General features: G+C 36.6%; 1 protein-coding gene across 3 annotated transcripts in view; it reads left to right on the top strand.

Annotated features, from left to right (window-relative positions):
- LOC136829792 (uncharacterized) overlaps positions 1-4,496 on the top strand; it is a 42,178-nt gene extending 37,682 nt beyond the window's left edge. For all 3 annotated transcript variants that reach the window (XM_067088729.1, XM_067088737.1, XM_067088719.1), the window contains 3 exons: positions 1,608-1,821; positions 3,518-3,700; positions 3,833-4,496. In XM_067088729.1, coding sequence (XP_066944830.1) covers positions 1,608-1,821; positions 3,518-3,700; positions 3,833-4,035 — 600 coding nt within the window. In that variant the 3' untranslated portion in view covers positions 4,036-4,496. The remainder of the gene's footprint in view (positions 1-1,607; positions 1,822-3,517; positions 3,701-3,832) is intronic.
- The last annotated feature ends 14,381 nt before the right edge of the window (positions 4,497-18,877 follow it).

The raw sequence follows: 18,877 nt of genomic DNA, 5'->3' as shown, positions 1-18,877 counted from the left end.
TCTTCCTAACTGACTTACTTCAAGTTAATAGTTTTTCAAAATGCTTCGTACGATTTCTCAAAATGGCGTTTTTTTTAATGTAATTCTTTATAGAATGCTTACCGTATAATTAATGATGAAATTCTTATTATAAAAACTCGTTTGTGCATACTTGTTGGGATTCACACTTGCCTAAATGTATGTATGATTCATGATATATATATATATATATATAAATGTATATATATATATATATATATATATATATATATATATATATATATATATATATATATATATATAATCATATATGACATATAAAGGTCTTTGTATCAGCTTTATTTTCAGTTCAGCAGTTCAGCATGAATTACACTCTGATCTGAACGAAAACACCACATCAGGGAGGATGTCCAACAGTTTTTTTTTATGAGGTGGTACGAATTTTCATACTGTGATGTAGGTCACTGTTTCAGCCCTTCTTCCAACCGTTCATTGAGTCAAATAACCTCAGACGACAAAGCATTTATGGTCACTACATCCGTCAAAAAACGTGACGTGCCCTACTGTTTCGTTCCAGCTATATATAATAGGAATGTTCATTATTGCTTATTGTTATTGCTCGATTAATGCACACTTATTTTCAAGCGTTACGGTTTCAACTTTGTTTATCAAACAATATGAGACTAAAAATTTATTATTGTTCTCATGAATCATTATTAGTTTTTTTTTTTTAATTATTATTCAGTTGCTATTGTGCTTTATGGTGTGGATTCTGGCTATTAGATACTTTGTCATTATTTCCTTTTATTGTTATTCTTGTGCATTCGTAATTAACATTAATGTTTATTATGATTAGTTTGATTGATACACAATTACTAATCAAATTCCCCGCTGAATTTTATTATTAGCGTTTCTTATTTTTCGTCACATCAAAACCTCGAAGAACGGGGTACAGAAAATCTTGAAGAATTCAACCCTTTGTTTTCCATTTTGTGAAAACTGAACTATGCTGACGAAAGTGAAGGAATTTTGAGTAACCCATCACTCATTTGAAAGTAGAGTTGTACACAACAGGCAATGCAGGGCATCTGACAATTCTTTAACAGAATGACCCTTAACCTATATACAATTCTTTCATATCAAATCGCCCACAGACCTTGGCATTTTGTAAACTCTTCTTTCTTCAAACAGCACTCCCAGTTTTTGAAATCTCGGAACAGTGTTAAGTGAAAATGTTTCCTTACAATTCTCCCTCGAAATTTATTGCGTTCCTTGTTACTAATTCCCCGAGGGGGATCGTGCAGTCAGCGCACCTCACGCAGTGCACTGTAGGCATTACTTAAGGTTCGCTGTAGCTTCAGCCACTTTCATTCTTTTTACTATATATCCCTTCACAGTCTCTTCCTTATATCTTACTTTACACCCTTTCCTGTCAACTGTTCCACAGTGCGACAGCTTAGAGGCTTTCCTCCTTTTACACCTTTCAAACCTTTCTGCTCTCAATTCCCGTTTCAGCGCTGAATGACCTCGTAGGTGCCTATAATCCTGTATTCCATTCCGTTCCATGCTAATATTTTAAACTTCGTGGTAATATTTTAATAATATTATTATTATTATTTTCGTCATAGCTGTGCGCAGGCCTAGAAGAGATCTTTGGGCATTCTTCGGTTGGAGATTTTGGCGCCGGACTGGGGCATTACGGCAGCTGTTTCTTAAGAACGGGCGACAGCATAGTGAAGTCGTCGAACGAGGCTCAAGCCTCATCGCTTACGAATCAGTACCGAGCACAGATGAAGTTGGCCAACCTGGTGGATAAACCTCAAGTGGTCAAATCTTGGGAAGGTAATAGTTACAAAAGAGAGAGAGAGAGAGAGAGAGAGAGAGAGAGAGAGAGAGAGAGAGAGAGAGATTACCCTCTACCCAGATACCTAACTCTCTCTTTACGTACATGTCTTGGATAAGAAACAGATCAAAGAAAAATTTTTGCCAGTCCACCGAGTCAGTCAGTTTTCTACGCGAGAACGGGATGCCGTTGGCGAGGGAAGGCAAGATATCATTCAGTGGCATTGAAATAGAATGGGGCAGACCCATCTCTATTTATGCATCCACGTGAGATCGTTTATCCCAATGAGATCTTCCCAAATCCTACTGTCAGCCTTTTCAAGAAGTAATTTTTTTCTGTTGCCATGAAGACCCGCTGAACATTTACTTTTTATTTTTTTTTTTAACCTCATACTTTCTACCCCACGATTTCTATATAGCCTGAATATGTATGAGAAATATGGTGCCCTTTCTAAATAACAGAATTTTATCTACTTTGCGGCGCGCAGTTCTGATCACACCTGGTTTTATTAATAGTATATGTTGCATGGTCCAGGCCACATCAAACATTTGGTACACAGTTCATTGTTATACTTGGTCTTATTAACTGTATTGTACAAAGTCCATTATCATACTTGTTCTCATTTCTTTCCTGTCTGCTTAAAAGTCTTGTAGTTCGTACGGCTTTTTAATCTCTGAGTCTGTAAACAGTTTTACATACAAACTTTTCTTACTTTAAATACTTTATCAAAGGAGATATATTCATTCCCCTTAACTTTTTCCACCCTTCCAGTCGTAAACACGCGTAGCTACATACTCTCATTTTTTCTGTTTGATACCTACGCTTTTGTCTGGTCCTTTTTTTTACATTTTTTTATTTTACATTTCTTTACATTATCCAAAAAAGTCATTGATCTCTTACTTGAAACATTTTGTCTTTATTGAGAATTTTTGTCCTTATTCATTAATGTCCAGCCATCTTAATTCTGCGCCATTGAAGACTATCACGTTACCATCTTGTTCGCAAGAACTTTAACCTCATTCACCCAAATAAGATTCGATATGTCTTTGTTTCTACAGCCCAAAAGCCGACTTATTTCCAGATCATTGTATCTCGTAAGGCAAATGTGAATGAACTTGCTCCTTTCTTTTCCACCAATCTGCCAGAGTTCTAATACTTTTTACTTTTCTGTAAAAGAAAACTTTTGTTCCGCCGTCGTTTGTCCGTCCGCCCTCGGATCTTAAAAACTACTGAGGCTAGAGGGCTGCAAATTGGTATGTTGATCATCCACCCTTCAGTCATCAAACATACCAAATTGCAGCCCTCTAGCCTCAGTAGTTTTTATTTTATGTCAGGTTAAAGATAGCCAATATCGTCCATCTGGCAACGATATAGGACACGCCACCACCGGGCCGTGATTAAAGTTTCATGAGCCGCGGCTCATACAGCATTGTACCGAGACCACCGAAAGTTAGATCTGTTTTCGGTGGCCTTGATTATACGATGTACAGAAAAATTCGGCGCATTTTTTACTTGTTTTATTTTATTTTATTTTATTTTATTTATTTATTTATTTTTTTTTTTGCGTGCTGAATTCTATAGTGACCACATCTTTCATCAGTTCAATTTATCATTCACCCAACACTCACTCACTGTCAGTCACATTTATTTCATAGGCGGAACAAAACTAACCCCCTCTGAAATTTCTTTCATTAGGTTTCGATTCTGCTTTCAACATTGAACAGCTGAGTGCTGGAAAAATTCACACTACGGATCTTTCAGTCCCCCTGAAGCTGGATCGCAAATACGACTGGATTTTAAGTCTGGAAGTGGGTGAGCACATACCAAAGGAGAAAGAACAAACGTTCATAGACAACCTCGCACAACATGCCTGCAAAGGTGAGGCACCTATCCGCTGTTAACGTACTTGAGCGTTTTGCTGACAAGCTCTCCTGGTCTGTGGCCGCTATGACATACAGAAAACGTTCACGACAACTGCCAGCGTTATTATCGTTATATTTATCTTGGCAGGTATCGTCCTCTCTTGGGCGGTAGTAGGCCAGGGGGGCTACAACCACGTGAACACGAGGAACAACGACTACGTCCAGCAGCAGATGGAAAAGCGGGGGTTAAAGATGGACCAGGAGACCTCTCAGAACCTGAGGAAAAAAGTCGCAGTCTCGTGGTTCAAGAACACGCTCATGGTATACAGGTTCCCGACGCCGAAATGCTGATCCCGAAGATCGGAACTTTTCCCTGAACCTAATTTACAAACCATCGACCTTTTATATTTGCATAGGCCAACGATTGCCTCCCAAAAGTTCACTTATCAGCGGGAAAGGGTTTAATTTAAGCAACCAGTCGCACATCTCGAATCTTGCCTGTTTGGAACACAGTTTGGTAATCTTACCATGCACGTGCTTTTCGCACACTGATACTTTGAAGTGTGAAGGTTTGTTTTTTAATATAAGGACTTTTGTGTGTTTGTTTGTTGTACTTGTCGGCATAGACAGATGCTTTTCCCATTCACTAATAGCAGTAGCCTTTTTTTAAAACAACAAATCATGGAAAATCCTTGGCACTAAATCCGAGGAATTCAGTGGCCTGAGTTTGGATGAAAGAGCAGATCAGTGTGATTAGACAGGAGAGACGTTATCACATCCTAATTATTATTATTATTATTATTATTATTATTATTATTATTATTATTATTATTATTATTACAAGCAGCAACCCTATTTGCAAAGGTAGAATGTTAATCAGCTCAGTGGTCTGGTAAAACTTAGCTATACTTACTTTTAATTTATAGGGGGCTCTTAAGGAAAGCGGCCCAACACAGGAAAAAATTAGACATTAAGGAAAAACTAAACAAGAGAAATAAGAATTAAAAGATCTATAGCAAATCATATGAAGTGAGGCTCACAAAAAAAAAAAAAAAAAAAAAAAGCTTTTGCACAGAATTTGACTTTCTGAGGTTACAATGATTCCACCACATAATTAGAAAGACCATTCCACAGCTGGGTCACAGCAGGAATAAAACTTCTGCAAAAGTGTAGCCAGAAATTTTCTCCGGAAAGGACCAAGTAGCCAGAGGTGACGTGCGCAATGGGCTTAATGCAGAAGTCTGAAAAGTGACAAAATGATGCAAAGATAATATGATTGTATGATAACTATTAAAATGTGATATATCGAATATGATAAAGTATAAAATCAAGTGTAAAAATGAATGAAGTAATGTAAATCTGAGGTTTCAGGAATTCTTGTAATCTGCTTTAAGTATTAATGTAATGCCTTTGGAAATACAGTGCATGCAATTGTTACAAAGACTGTATAATCAAAGCAAATAATAAATCAAAAGTAAAGTATACATTTGATATTTTAGCCCATTACAGTTGCCAAAGTATCCTGTTTGAAACAAGGATCTCTGAAAGTCCAAATAAAAGGAGAGGATAAGTATCTGTAGTTGTCCTTCCTAAAAAAGTTCCGAGGACTTGATTCATTTGCCACATTCCGTAAACTGTTCAGAAACGGCTGGCATTTTTCACTCCGCTTCTCGTGCTGCTCTGTAGAGTGTTCATGGGAGAGCGTGCGTCGTGGTATATGACCAAATGCTTCGAAATTCACTCTCATTTTTAACTGAATGGATGAATTCGGCCATGGTAAAAAAATACGAGGATGATTATAAAATCTCTGGAAACTGTGGTTTTCCTCTTAGAAATTGAAAATTAGACATGATGTGGTCTAGGAAAGGATTACAACAGGATTTGATCAGTTTTTGGAGTTTCTCCAGAATGCATAAAAGGTTTTGTATGGAATGTCTAAATGTTCAGCGTCTCATTGGATATAATACATCGGTATACTGTTACATCCAGTGAAAGAGTGTTTTAATAGTTGTCACATTAATGTGATAAGACTGCAATTTTCGTGAACGTCTAATTTTAAGATTTAGTGTGATGTTAAAAAACTCGAAGACGTAGAAAAGCATAATTTGTACTGAAATATGAGTGGAATGGTGTCACTTATAACAAAATTAATAAATGTGATATAGAAAAAAATCATAATTTTTTTTTCTCGTGGGTAAATATCTACAAGTTTCCAAACTTCCTAAAGAAAGAAATTAACACTTAGACACTGATTCTGGTACACTCTTTACTGAACAATGATTTAGAAAGCTTGAGATAGAGGCTTCGCCGTTTGATTTGTTTTCACGTGCTATACGATGAAGCCATTTCTAGTCAATGTTAATTTTCTTTCAGCTGGTCATTCTCCTTGCCAAGAGTTACTCGGTTCATCGTCGCTTCTTCAGTTCATATTCCAAGAAGATACTAAAGCGCGTTTAGTCATTTTCCCTTGACGTCAAACATCTTCAGAAGAACAATCATGTAATTGGCAGAAAACCTATGTACTGAATATAGCAAGCCCACATGTAAAGGGTAAAATTTACGAACTTTCATATTTTCGTTCATGCATACATGTCAGCTTACACGGATCGTCCATGAATTAAACAGATTTCCTGTCATTTGAATTACTGACAGACTTGTTCATAAAATCATATGAACTGTGGAACACTTGCTTCAACATTTATCACTTGCTAATAGTTTCGAGGTTTATGCATTAACTCACGGCCACATTAACGAACTACGGTAAATAAATATATATATATATATATATATATATATATATATATATATATATATATATATATATATATATATATATATATATATATGTGTGTATATTCTGCCTCCTTGTAATTTTCAAAACCTCATTTACAAATGTGCATGGAGGATGTAGATAGTGTCCGGTCACCTGATGAAGTTCTGACATCCACATGGGATGAAATATCCACGCGATTTATAAATTCCCAAAAAATTGCTATGGATTTTATGAACGTTATAAGTAAGCATCGGAAAAGGTTGACATTAATGTATGTGTCACTCAGCTTGAACATAGCAAACACAGAAGCCATTATGAACAGATGTACTCACAAAAGGATTCAGATAGTAACCTTAACTTCCTAGTAACAGGATTCGACGAAGGATTTCTGCAAAAAAAAAAAAAATCCTCTCTCTCTCTCTCTCTCTTTTTTTTTTTGTAACATTTAACAAACAGGAGGCCTAATTTTAAATATACCCTGCAGTATATATCCATGATTGTGCGCAGGGTAGAACGAATAGAGTTTAGATATAAGGGAAGGGAGGCATTCAAGTAATTATAAGTCAGTATAGCTGACCTGTAGGGCATCATGCGTGAATTAAAGGCATGTGGGTAAAAAGAGTGAGGAAAAATATGCAAAATCATGGAAGCAACGCATGAGCACTAATGTACAGTAGGAGGGCAATCTGCAGAAGTGCTCACATTGAAGAATGTACTTTAATAACAAAGTGGATCCGAGGAGGCAGTATCGGTTGCACAGGGGAGTCGTTATCACGTCGGTAGAGAAGAGGATCATAAAGGCGGTGGTTCGTTCTGCTTCTTTCTGGCACTTCCCTTTGCAGGAGAACCAGATTCATAGTCTCAAGACTTCGGTTTATACATATACACAGATATATATATATATATATATATATATATATATATATATATATATATATATATATATATATATATGAATGAAATTATCACATCATACGATTCATATACAAGCATTAAGCTACAAACGTCCTTTAACATCGAATTAAAGGACGTTTGTAGCTTAATGCTTGTATATGAATCACGGTGATGTGATCAGATTTCATTCATAATATGGCTACGTGCGACAAACGCACTACAAGGTTAGGATGGCAGAGGTGGGTTGATACTGATTCTAAATACAAATACCCGAGTTCGACGGTGATTTGTAGGTGAGGGTCGGTAATAACTTATACCTCACTTGTTGGCTCTGTGGGCTAAGGCGTCACTGTAGTCCTGAGCTCTTGTCCTTCGCTGGTTCGAGCCCACGGGACGACGAACTTATTATCAAGTAAAAAATTCCCCTTCGGTAACATATATGAAAATATATTATTTCCGAGGTAGAGCGAATTGGATATTAAAGGACGTTTGTAGCTTAATGCTTATATATATATATATATATATTTACTAAAAGGACCTCATTCAAACTGGATGGTATCTAACGGAGTTTTTTATTCAGAAAAAGTTACAAGCTTTCTTGGACAAACAGTTTGAATGAGGTCCTTTTAGTAATTCTACTAATGCACAGAACAATTGCGTATGTGATAAAGTTCATATATATATATATATATATATATATATATATATATATATATATATATATATATATATATATATATATATATATATATATATATATATATATATTATAATGAAGCAATGTAAATTCATTTCTTGCATACCCATTTATTTAAATTTAAGTACACTTATTATTAGTTTTGTCGTTTTAAAAAATTTGTTTTCGTTTATCACTTGACTCTTGAAGGCTGGACTTGGGTATTTTCACCTCCCCTCAACGGTTGTTTTGCGTTAATAGATACATCACCCATGTAAGAATGTTTTTTTTATTTTCATGCTTGTTGGTGATGGTCTGGCCGTTTTCCGCCCGCTGACGACCCCACCCGAAATTGACGTGAAGTCTTTGGATGTTGATCATGTTGCTTCCAGTTTCAGTGTACATCGGTCCCGCTTTAGAGGATGTTTAGCACCTTTTTCTTCTGAAGGCAGATATTTAAGATTTACTTCTGTGACACTTCCTTGGCACCCCCCCTTCTGCTTGTTTGGAGACAACTGTTGGTGGTGCAAACTACTTTGCCACCCTATGAGCCGTGGGCTGTGTTGGCATCTTTATTTATTGACTGGTCGTAGGTGGCACCCCCACCCTTATGCCAAGCCTTACTCTTGTGCCCTGCCGAGGGTCCCGTGTGGTGTTGCTGCACCTTTCGTCTGCCCTCGCCCTCAGCCTGCTAACATCCTGGGATCGTTACGGGGCCTCCCAGCGCCGAAGAAAAGCGTAAGATCCACTTAATTGTGTTTAAGAAACTCTCCTTACCTTTTTCTCTTTTTTCGGACGCTCTGTGTACGCCGTGGTAAGTGTGGACTGGATTCAAGGACGACGCCTCACTGTAGCGCTCAGCTGCTTAAATTTGTGAATGGACGATTTATTGATCGACAGTGTATTCGTATATATATATATATATATATCTCTCCAGTTTGGATTAGAATAAGTTTAAAGTATGTTTTGTAAATGTATTTTTGTTGTTAGTTTAATTAGGCTTAAGGATATTTTCTATTGCTTCTCCTTCTATCGTGTGTTAGCGTAATTGACGCCCAAGTGCAATTGTTTTTTTTTCTACCTTCTACTTATTCCTGTCCCTTTATCTTGAGCGAAAGTCAGCTAGGCGAATGGTGGTTGTTTGTGTAATGTTCTGCGAGTGTGTCTATTCCTCCCTCGTTCCAGTTTTCAAGGGGAGTTCTTTGTAGTTTAAGTTGTTTTATTGTAATAAACGTATTCGTTAATTCGCCTAGCGTGTTCTTGACCTCCTCGAGATTTTTGCCTTGAATTGTTGATTATCTGACAGTGGCCTACCGAGTATCATGCTGGTACGAGTTAACAATCGGGAAAAAAAGAACCTGAACATGCCGAGAACCTATGAGATCTGTGGTTCCTTACAATATATATATATATATATATATATATATATATATATATATATATAATATATATATATATATATATATATATATATATATATATATATATATATATATATATATATATATATAGTGTGTGTGTGTGTGAATAAAATATTAATCAATCTCACATTTAGACGTTATGATTAAATAAGAGATGAAATTTACATTTCGTTAAAGGTTTACATCAATAAAATGTCCAAACCAGTTAAAATTAATCCAAATCATGAGTATTTAATACCACGATGGATATTATTGACACACAGAGAGAGAGAGAGAGAGAGAGAGAGAGAGAGAGAGAGAGAGAGAGAGAGACAAGCGAGTGAATATCGTCTCCCTTTACCCTGGTTGCGTGACGTGGAGTGTTAAAGTGACCTAGTGCTCTACATTTGCGTAAAGGGGGGAGGGAGATGATCCCTCTCTCTCCCTCCCTCCCTGCAGACCCCTGCCACCGCATTCCGGCATTCCCCAAAAATGCTGAACGTCAAGCATAATAACCGAGAGCTATAATCAGGCACGGGTACAGAATTAACTGCCGATCCCAGCTTATCTCCGTTTCAGAAATTCCGTTTTCATTCATGCGGGGAAATTAGTATGAAAATAGTATGACCAGAGTTAAACGAATTTTCGAAGGTCCGTTTGATGCATAATTGGTCAATATCTTTATTTCACGTAATGACAGCTAATTACGAGTTCTTTTGGGCAATTTAACACGAATGAGCACAGACTTTCCTTTGGAGTATCCAATTTGCCAGTCTTCCTAATTCCCGTTCGGTTAAAGAAATTAGAATTGATAAACCAGAATAAGAACACCAACCGCCACGGTAGCTGGCGGTCAGTTAAGCCCCACCACCCGGAGTACACAAAAACACCGACTTTGGCCCTTCATAACTCTGTGAATATTTAACCGATCGGGATGAAACTTTGGCTTTAAAGGTTTCCCACTAAGGTCTCTAATCGTGCCAAATTTCATCGAAATCCGTTCAGCCGTTCAGGAGATCCAGATATCGATTTTTGGCGTTCAGGGGATCTGGTAGGGGGTGGGTGGGTAAGGGACCTAACTTACCTGTGGAGCAATAATGGTAAAAGATACGGCCGTGATACTTAGTTTTTCTGAAAGCTCGTATTCTGGAAGGGTGTCTTTCGGGATTTGTTTTTTGAAATAATGAAATTTTAAAGTTACAGGGACCATTAAAATTAGCCACCAAAATTCAAATTTCCTGATGCTCAGGTGCTGGCTGTTCACATTAGAAGAGAGGCCGTTTTCTTAATGCGTGAATAGCAAATGGTGTTAGAAGAAGCTGGCTGACTTACTGTCAACTATCTTAATTGAAAATTATCACACACGTTGAATTTACCTACGCGGTTTTGGTTTTCGTGAAAGTTGATCTACCTTAAGCCTCAATAGTTAGAATGTTTTCACACGTATATATATATATATATATATATATATATATATATATATATATATATATATATATATATATATATATATTGTATAATCACGGAGAAGCCACGTAGGTCTAAGAAAACTGTGTCTAAAACCTAAGTTACTTGTTTACCTTTGGATTTATGCTTGAAATATAAGAACCGGATAATTAGATTGAGTATATATCTCTCTCTCACTCCCGTAATGAAGAACATATATAAAAATTAAGCCTAGTGTTTACCGGCCTTTTCAATATTCATGAGATTCGTTGCTGCACTAAAAGTTATCTTAACAATTTTCTTTTTTTTTTTTTTTTTTTGTTATCTAGATGAAAATCAAATGTCTTATCATTTTTCCATTACTATATTTCCAGTTACTACAATATTTTGGAAATCTAATGTAATTAACAAGTAATTTTCTTAAAATTTATTTTTTTTATCTACGAAAGTCATTTTACTCTTGAGTTGGTGTCATGAATGATCATCATTCTTGAGAGGTTTGCAGCAGCGAGCGGATGCGAGACTGACAGCTCACACTGTTTTCGAGTGTCAAGTTATCCTCTTCATTAATGTGATCCAGGGTTTTATTCAGTAAAGTTTTCTCCTGCATTTTGGCGTGAAAGAATCGTCTTCCTGGGGTAAGCCAAACGGTTAGTATTCCCAAGCCGAGGCATCTAGTACCACCTGCATCTGTTACGATTGGTGTGCATCTGTTATGATTGGTGTTTTTACATCTGTCTCACCTGTTCTAATTGGTGCTTTTACATCTGTCTATCAATAAAATTTTACGTTCTTTATTGTTTCTCTTGATGAGTATAATAGTATTCGTGCGTAATGCATTTTTATTGTAGGCACCCTGTTATCAGGCTTACTGTAAAATGTCAGTGACATGCTTTGCAAGGCTATACGACAGGTCCCACTGCTTGGAAGGTTGATTCCTTCCATCTTTCGATCTCGAAAGCATAGAACTAAGTTTATTTTCTCAATTCCACTTCGAACTGAGGTCATCTATCTCTGATATTATGGTGCTGTGTTCAATTTCTTTCTTTCTTTTCCTTATAGGTCTAAAACCCGAAGCTTTAGGGAGATGTATCGTATTGCTAACAAGATCCTATGGCTAGGTAATCTGAGGCCTATTAGCATCTAGCACGAATTTTTTTATCCAGTGATCTTTTAAAATTTCTCTTACCACTCATATAGCTTTAAAAGTAATTTTTTTTTTAACCAACCGAGAGCCAATTTAAAACGATAAAACATTTAATCAAGATAAGGAAGTTCAGGATGTCAAGGAAAAAACAAGATGACGTGTACGGAGCATAAAATGCAACCTTACGAAATGTCAAATCTGTTTTACCCTTTTCAAATCTTCGTGTATATATAAAAACTTTGCCATTCATGTATTTCGATCAAGAAATCCAATATGATAATCCTAGAGGAGGAGGAGATCATGTACCAGAACAATAGCTAACAATACCGCATATCGTAACAATCTCCGGCGGCCATTCAGACTAAAGCTGCTCTCTCTCTCTCTCTCTCTCTCTCTCTCTCTCTCTCTCTCTCTCTCTCACTCACTCTCTCTCTCTTCTACTGTATATGGAGATAATGTAGCTCCCCTTGATTATTGCTAAATTGCCAGATTAGAGAATTATTATATTATAGAATTTTTCCCCTTGCAGCAAATAAATATTAATCATAGATGAGCAGAAGAGAACTTCCACATTGCGTATGAAAAAGGGAAAGCCCCTTCCACACTCGGAAAAGAGAACTAATCGAAAACCAATGAGTACTTCAGATATGATGAAGAGCCCCTACAGGCATCATAGTTTTAAACTAGACCTATAAGAAAGTATGATAATTATGTCCGAACATATAGAGATATTTGATAAGCAGTTACCCTAACCTATTCCACCTAAATCGGGTGGCGACTAGGCCTAAACTAGCCTAGCCTAAATCCTGGACCCGGGAAACCCACTGTACTGTAAGCAGGCTAATATTCAACTCTTACCTGTAGTAAATAGTTGAATTTTTATTTTTTTTATATACATTTTATAACTACTCACTTACTAGTAATCAGAATAACCCACTCATAGGGTAAGAAGTTTATCCAAACGGCTGGCCTAGCTTAGGCTAGGTCTGAACCTATTCTCGAAAATATTAATATTCTAGCTAGGTTTGCAGGAAACAAAGTTAAACTATGCTCTACATAATGATGAAGATTACGGCATACCTTGATACTGTTGTGGTTACCTTCCTTCAGACCAAATTCAAAAAAGGATCAGACTAATATACACAGCTTGTTAAAGAATTTCAAACCTAATTCTTCGATGTGTTTAAGCTCCAGTATAAACCGCCACGGTAGTTGGCGGTTAGTAAAAAGCCCAGCAACCCGTAGTACACAAAAAACCCTACTTTTCGTGATCGTAGAATGTTTTTCACACACACGTTTATATATGTGTATAATTATGCAGCAAACAAGCTCAGTTGACCATAATCACGAAGGAGCCGCATAGGTCTAACAAAACTATATCTAAAACCTAAACACCATTCATTTGTTACCACATTTTTTCGATCTAGGGCGTTGCCATTGCAAAAAAGGGACTGAAATCACAGGCAAAAACGGTATGAAATCACAAAAGGGGGTAGTCAAGCCCAGCCACAAGAGACAGATTGTTGGTGTCCAGTTTATTTTAGTCCACCTTGAGTCTGTTTTTCATTTTCTTTGTGAGCCTAGTGTTGTCATAAACGCTAGAAGTAGTAAATGAATGTTGATGTTGCAAAACTGCATTTTCCTTTATGCCTAATTTGTAGGTCTGTAATGTTTTTATTGAGTTTCTTTAAAGGAGTAGTGACATGCATTTGTGTATTATCTTTTTCAAAAGTGTTTGGCTGTATCGTGTTGATAGTCCACGGTTTGTTATGGGTGCCTGACAGATTGTTGGAACTCCAAAAGCCTAGCAACTACAGTATATGCTTCATTCTTGGCTTATTCTGTTGTCATGTAAACCTTGTATTATACATTATTACAGTGAATAAAAGCAAACTGATTATGAAGATATCATCTATGCTTCCAAACCAACCAAGTTTTAACAAAGATATGGGGGTCAGGGGATACAAAGGAATGGGTAGGGCATAGGTCTTTACTCCGCAACCTAATAAATTATGATGAAAGTGAAAAGTAGAAGTAGGAGTCTTTTTTTCAATCAATATAGAAAATAGTGCCATTATAATACGCACAACGCTAACCATACCTGAAGAGATAGACACTGGCACTTCTTCAAGCAATACAATTTGAAGACATATAGCAAATGTATACACTAAGAACTGCGCGATCATATAAACTCAACTCTTCTTCATGGGTAACATTTTTTTTTCTTCTTTGTCGTCGAGAATAATACGGGCGAACTCATTCGGACTGTTGCTTTTGCTGTTGCGGAGATTAGAGTAATGTTCAACAAAACCTGAGCCGGGCTAGTGTTGGGTGGTGCTGGAATCAGATTCTTGCATAGTTTCCACATCATCAGCGGTGGTTCGTCCAAACCGAAGCCTATTCAATATGCTCATTATAATGGCACTCGCTTTCTATACTGACTGAGAAAAGGCTCGGGCATCAACTTTCCGTTGAGTAGAGCCCGGTTGGGTTTTACTACACCTTTTGTGATTTCATCACTTTTGCCTGTGATGTCATGTGTATTTCAGATAAAAAAAAAAGATTTTTACGTACAGAAATATCCCATATGCACGAATTAAGAAACACACTAGAGATCTAGTACTGGGGCAACAAATTTTTTTAATTATAAAACATGGATAAAACAAATCGATACATACTATATATATATATATATATATATATATATATATATATATATAGAGAGAGAGAGAGAGAGAGAGAGAGAGAGAGAGAGAGAGAGAGAGAGAGAGAGATTTGTGTTCCAGTGTTTAGATATTTGAATGAATTGTTCAGTGATGATTCAGCAAATTTCATGAAGAACCCTGTTACATTAACGTAAAACAATGAATACTGCGGGTTTGATTTTAATATAACCTTTATCTTGATCATAGGTGCCTTCTTGCTATTACTAAAATGTCCTAGATTAAATCAGAACTCATTTTAGGCGTGGTATTATATGAAAATCTGAATGTGTGAAAAAAATCCTATGAATACTGACTCTTTGGTGACAATCCCTTTTTTTCCACAACTTACAGGCTGAATTCGGCAGTTTATAAAATTGTAAAATTGCTCTGCATCAAAGCATAATTATAAATAAATTCAACTTTTTAAGCTATTATTTAGACATGAATATTCATTTCTTTCACTTGATCCAATTTAGGCCCAGAAGTCACTTAAAAACACTGTGGTGTTTTTATTGATGGGTAGTCAGTTTTTCAGTTGCAGAAATAGAGAAAAAAAGATTAACGCTCGGAGTGTTGATTAATTCTGAAAGAAACCTGACCTTAGAAGAATGAAAATCATTTAGAGCTCACCGCACCCAAATATGACTGCTCCAGGGAGTCACAGTTTGTGAAATCTTGGTGATATTCAACGAGAAACTGATGGCACGGTTATTCAAAAACAGTCTTCACAGATTCGATCGAACTATTAAGAAAATTATCAGCTATGAAAAGTAACAAATGAAAAGAAACCGATAAAGCGGCCTCGAACATACAGGCGAAGCTGTTAAAATTGATGTTATTGGTACGTTATGTTTACAGATATTGACAAAAAATGGAAGTTCACGCAATACATCATAAATTTATAAAAAGAAATTAAATGATCATATTTATATTCTTTGGTTAAGAATTTTGCTTATTTTGTCTCTCATCAGACTGCATAGAATGTACCCATTTTTTAACATGCGATTCTGTATAGGGAAGATTAAACGAGAATCATCTCTTAAAACACCTCGTATATAGGAGAAATGAATGAATGTTTTTATATACATTAGAAGATCCTATTCATTCAATTTACGCTGCTTTGAACACTGCAGTGTACCTTACAGTATTTTCATCGCGTAACCAGAATCTCTTTACTTACAGAATGGGCATCCGCTTGGTGTCAGGAAATCATCAATCACGGCGTCATAAGTCTCTAACAACGAGGCTCAATGCACAGACACTAAGCCGGAGATACGGTTTTCTCAGGAGCGTGTGTATTGCGTTCCGTTGAACCGCAGCGCCCTCTACACAAGCGCCCACAAAATACTTATAAATATTCTACGGTCCATTAAAGTCTACTGAATAATTTGCGCTTGATTGTGAGATGTTCATCAGTCTGACAGTTAAATAATTCATACTTCGAGTGTAAGAAATAGAATTCTGCCGAATACAGCCTCATCTCAGTGGAAGTTTCTTCAGACAAATTATCGGTAAAAATGAAAACACAAATTTATCAGAAATGTTTTCTAGTTTTTATATTAACTACATTTCCAGCCCTGACTTTCAGTTACCAGTGCGTTAACAAAGTCTACCAACAACGCAAAGTCAAATAATTCGCCAGACACTGGATATCTTTACGAACACAAATCAGTAGTGATTAACGACTACCAACAGCAAAGTCAAAGAGCGCTGGATGTCTTCAAACACAAATCAGTAGTGATTACTTAAGTATTCATGCTGTGCTGCCGTGACGTCTTTGAAGGTGGGAAAGGAAATGTCACTGATAGCAATCAAGACTCAAGATGGATTGGAAGGGACAGGGCTCGAATCTGGGTGAGCCTTGTTTATAAAGTCTGTAGCTACAGACTGAGAGAGAAAGAGAGAGAGAGAGAGAGAGAGAGAGAGAGAGAGCATAAATTGAATATTTCACGTTTAGTTCACCCTAGTGGGACGACGATTATTTCAAAGAGGTCCTTTGACTTTTCACTTCTGTGGTATGAGGGTATAATATTGACGAGGTATCAGGGTATAATACTGACGAGGTATCAGGGTATAATATTGACGAAGTGCTAATCATTCATGTCTTTTTCCTTCTCTCTTTCTCTCTCTCTACCCCATCCTTGCATTTTAATACACTTTTATCTTTTTATTAATTATTCATTTACTTGGTCTTTTTTTTTAATAAGTAAGATCTCTTCCTTCTGCATTTTCCTTTAGCTCTCTCATCGGCGTCGGTGACCCTGGTAGTTGTGACGCCAGATAACCCTCAATTAATCAATCAATCAATCCCCTTGCGTCTTCCTAATGAACACCATATTCTCTGGAAGCTTGAATTTCAAGTCAATGGTCCCTGTGGCCTTGTTCAATATGAATAGGTTTCATCTTCTGCATAATAATAATAATAATATAATAATAATAGCCAGATACGCAACTCAATGACTAAATTGACCGACACATAGTGGACTAGAACATTGGCCCATGCCGTTCCTGTCCTCGTCTGATTTAGGGATCGAAATCTGGTCCAGTTGCTTGCAAAACAATCGCTTTTCTACCTGCTCTACGAGAGATGCAAATTCACTCTTGATAAGATATCTTTGCTCAAGGGAGAGATACCTTCAGTAGCTAATAGAAGTGTAAGATTTGTCATAATTCAGTCAATTTAGTGGTTTAATTCATTCGTGTTTCTTTTATTTGCAATCCTCTATTATATTGTGAATTCCAACAAGAATAATTCCCGCGTCATCCAAACGCTTGACTTTACATAATCAAACACGCACTGCTGTGCTGTTACTAACGACGAAATGAAGAGCTTCGGTTAACTTGTCATTTAAGACAAACAAATATGGCGCATTCAAGTCCTATTGGTCAAGTTTAGGTTCTAAGTTAAGTTAAGTATACCTTAGTTTTACCAGACCACTGAGCTGATTAACAGCTCTCCTAGGGCTGGCCCGAAGGATTAGACTTATTTTACGTGGCTAAGAACCAACTGGTTACTTAGCAACGGGACCTACAGCTTATTGTGGAATCCGAACCACATTATAGCGAGAAATGAATTTCTATCACCAGAAATAAATTCCTGTAACTCTTCATCAGCCGGCCGGGGAATTGAACTCCGGCCCATCGAGTGACAGTCCGCAGCTCTACCGACTCATCCATCCTGCAGAAAGCCTCTACAGTAGTACTTTATCTTACGCTTGCTAAGCAGACTCATCAGTTGTGCTTTGATCCCCCCAACCCCCACCCCCCACGCACACACAAACACGCACTACGCCACTCGCCTCTTCTTGTAAACGATAACTTTTCCTGGATATTAAGGCTATTCAGCTCCATTACCTCTTTCCAATCCTGGTACCCAACACGTTATTAAGTTTCCCTTCCTCCATCACTATATATATATATATATATATATATATATATATATATATATATATATATATATTATATAGATAATACAACATTCATATACATATATATATATATATATATATATATATATATATATATATATATATATATATATATATGCAGTGGTAGAATTCTTGGGTGTGTAAGCTAGAGATAACACACACTAAGTGAGAATTTTGTTAAAGTTCCACTGAGGATAATTATGTTCTCAGGCAGAGGAGGTATCAAAAAAGTTCAGAAAACTGGGGTTAGTGAATTCTAAGCAGGAAAATTATATTTACGTTTGTGTGATTCCGGGTATTTATGACCAGAAGTATGTTACCACACACACACACACACACACACACACACACACACACACACACACACACACACACACACACATATGTATATATATATATATATATATATATATATATATATATATATATATATATATATATATATATATATATATCACAGGCCACTGTTTTTCTGTACCCCTGAGGATTTGTCTATCTACATTACTGACATTCAGACAAGAGAAATATCATGCACATAATTATAAGTGAAATGTTCCTCAGTCACAGGCCAAGTTACATTCAAATTACACCGTGCAGTTAAGCCTTAAAATCATTTACCTCGTACAGGGCGATCCCCCTCCCCCCCTCCCCTCCCCCCCAACACCGAAACAGAGATAAAACAACAACACATAACTGGCCTACATTAGAGCTTGGTAAAAACTTT

Source organism: Macrobrachium rosenbergii, chromosome 4, assembly GCF_040412425.1.
Source record: "Macrobrachium rosenbergii isolate ZJJX-2024 chromosome 4, ASM4041242v1, whole genome shotgun sequence".
Classification (NCBI taxonomy): domain Eukaryota; kingdom Metazoa; phylum Arthropoda; class Malacostraca; order Decapoda; family Palaemonidae; genus Macrobrachium; species Macrobrachium rosenbergii.
This window is presented reverse-complemented; position numbering and strand designations above follow the sequence as displayed.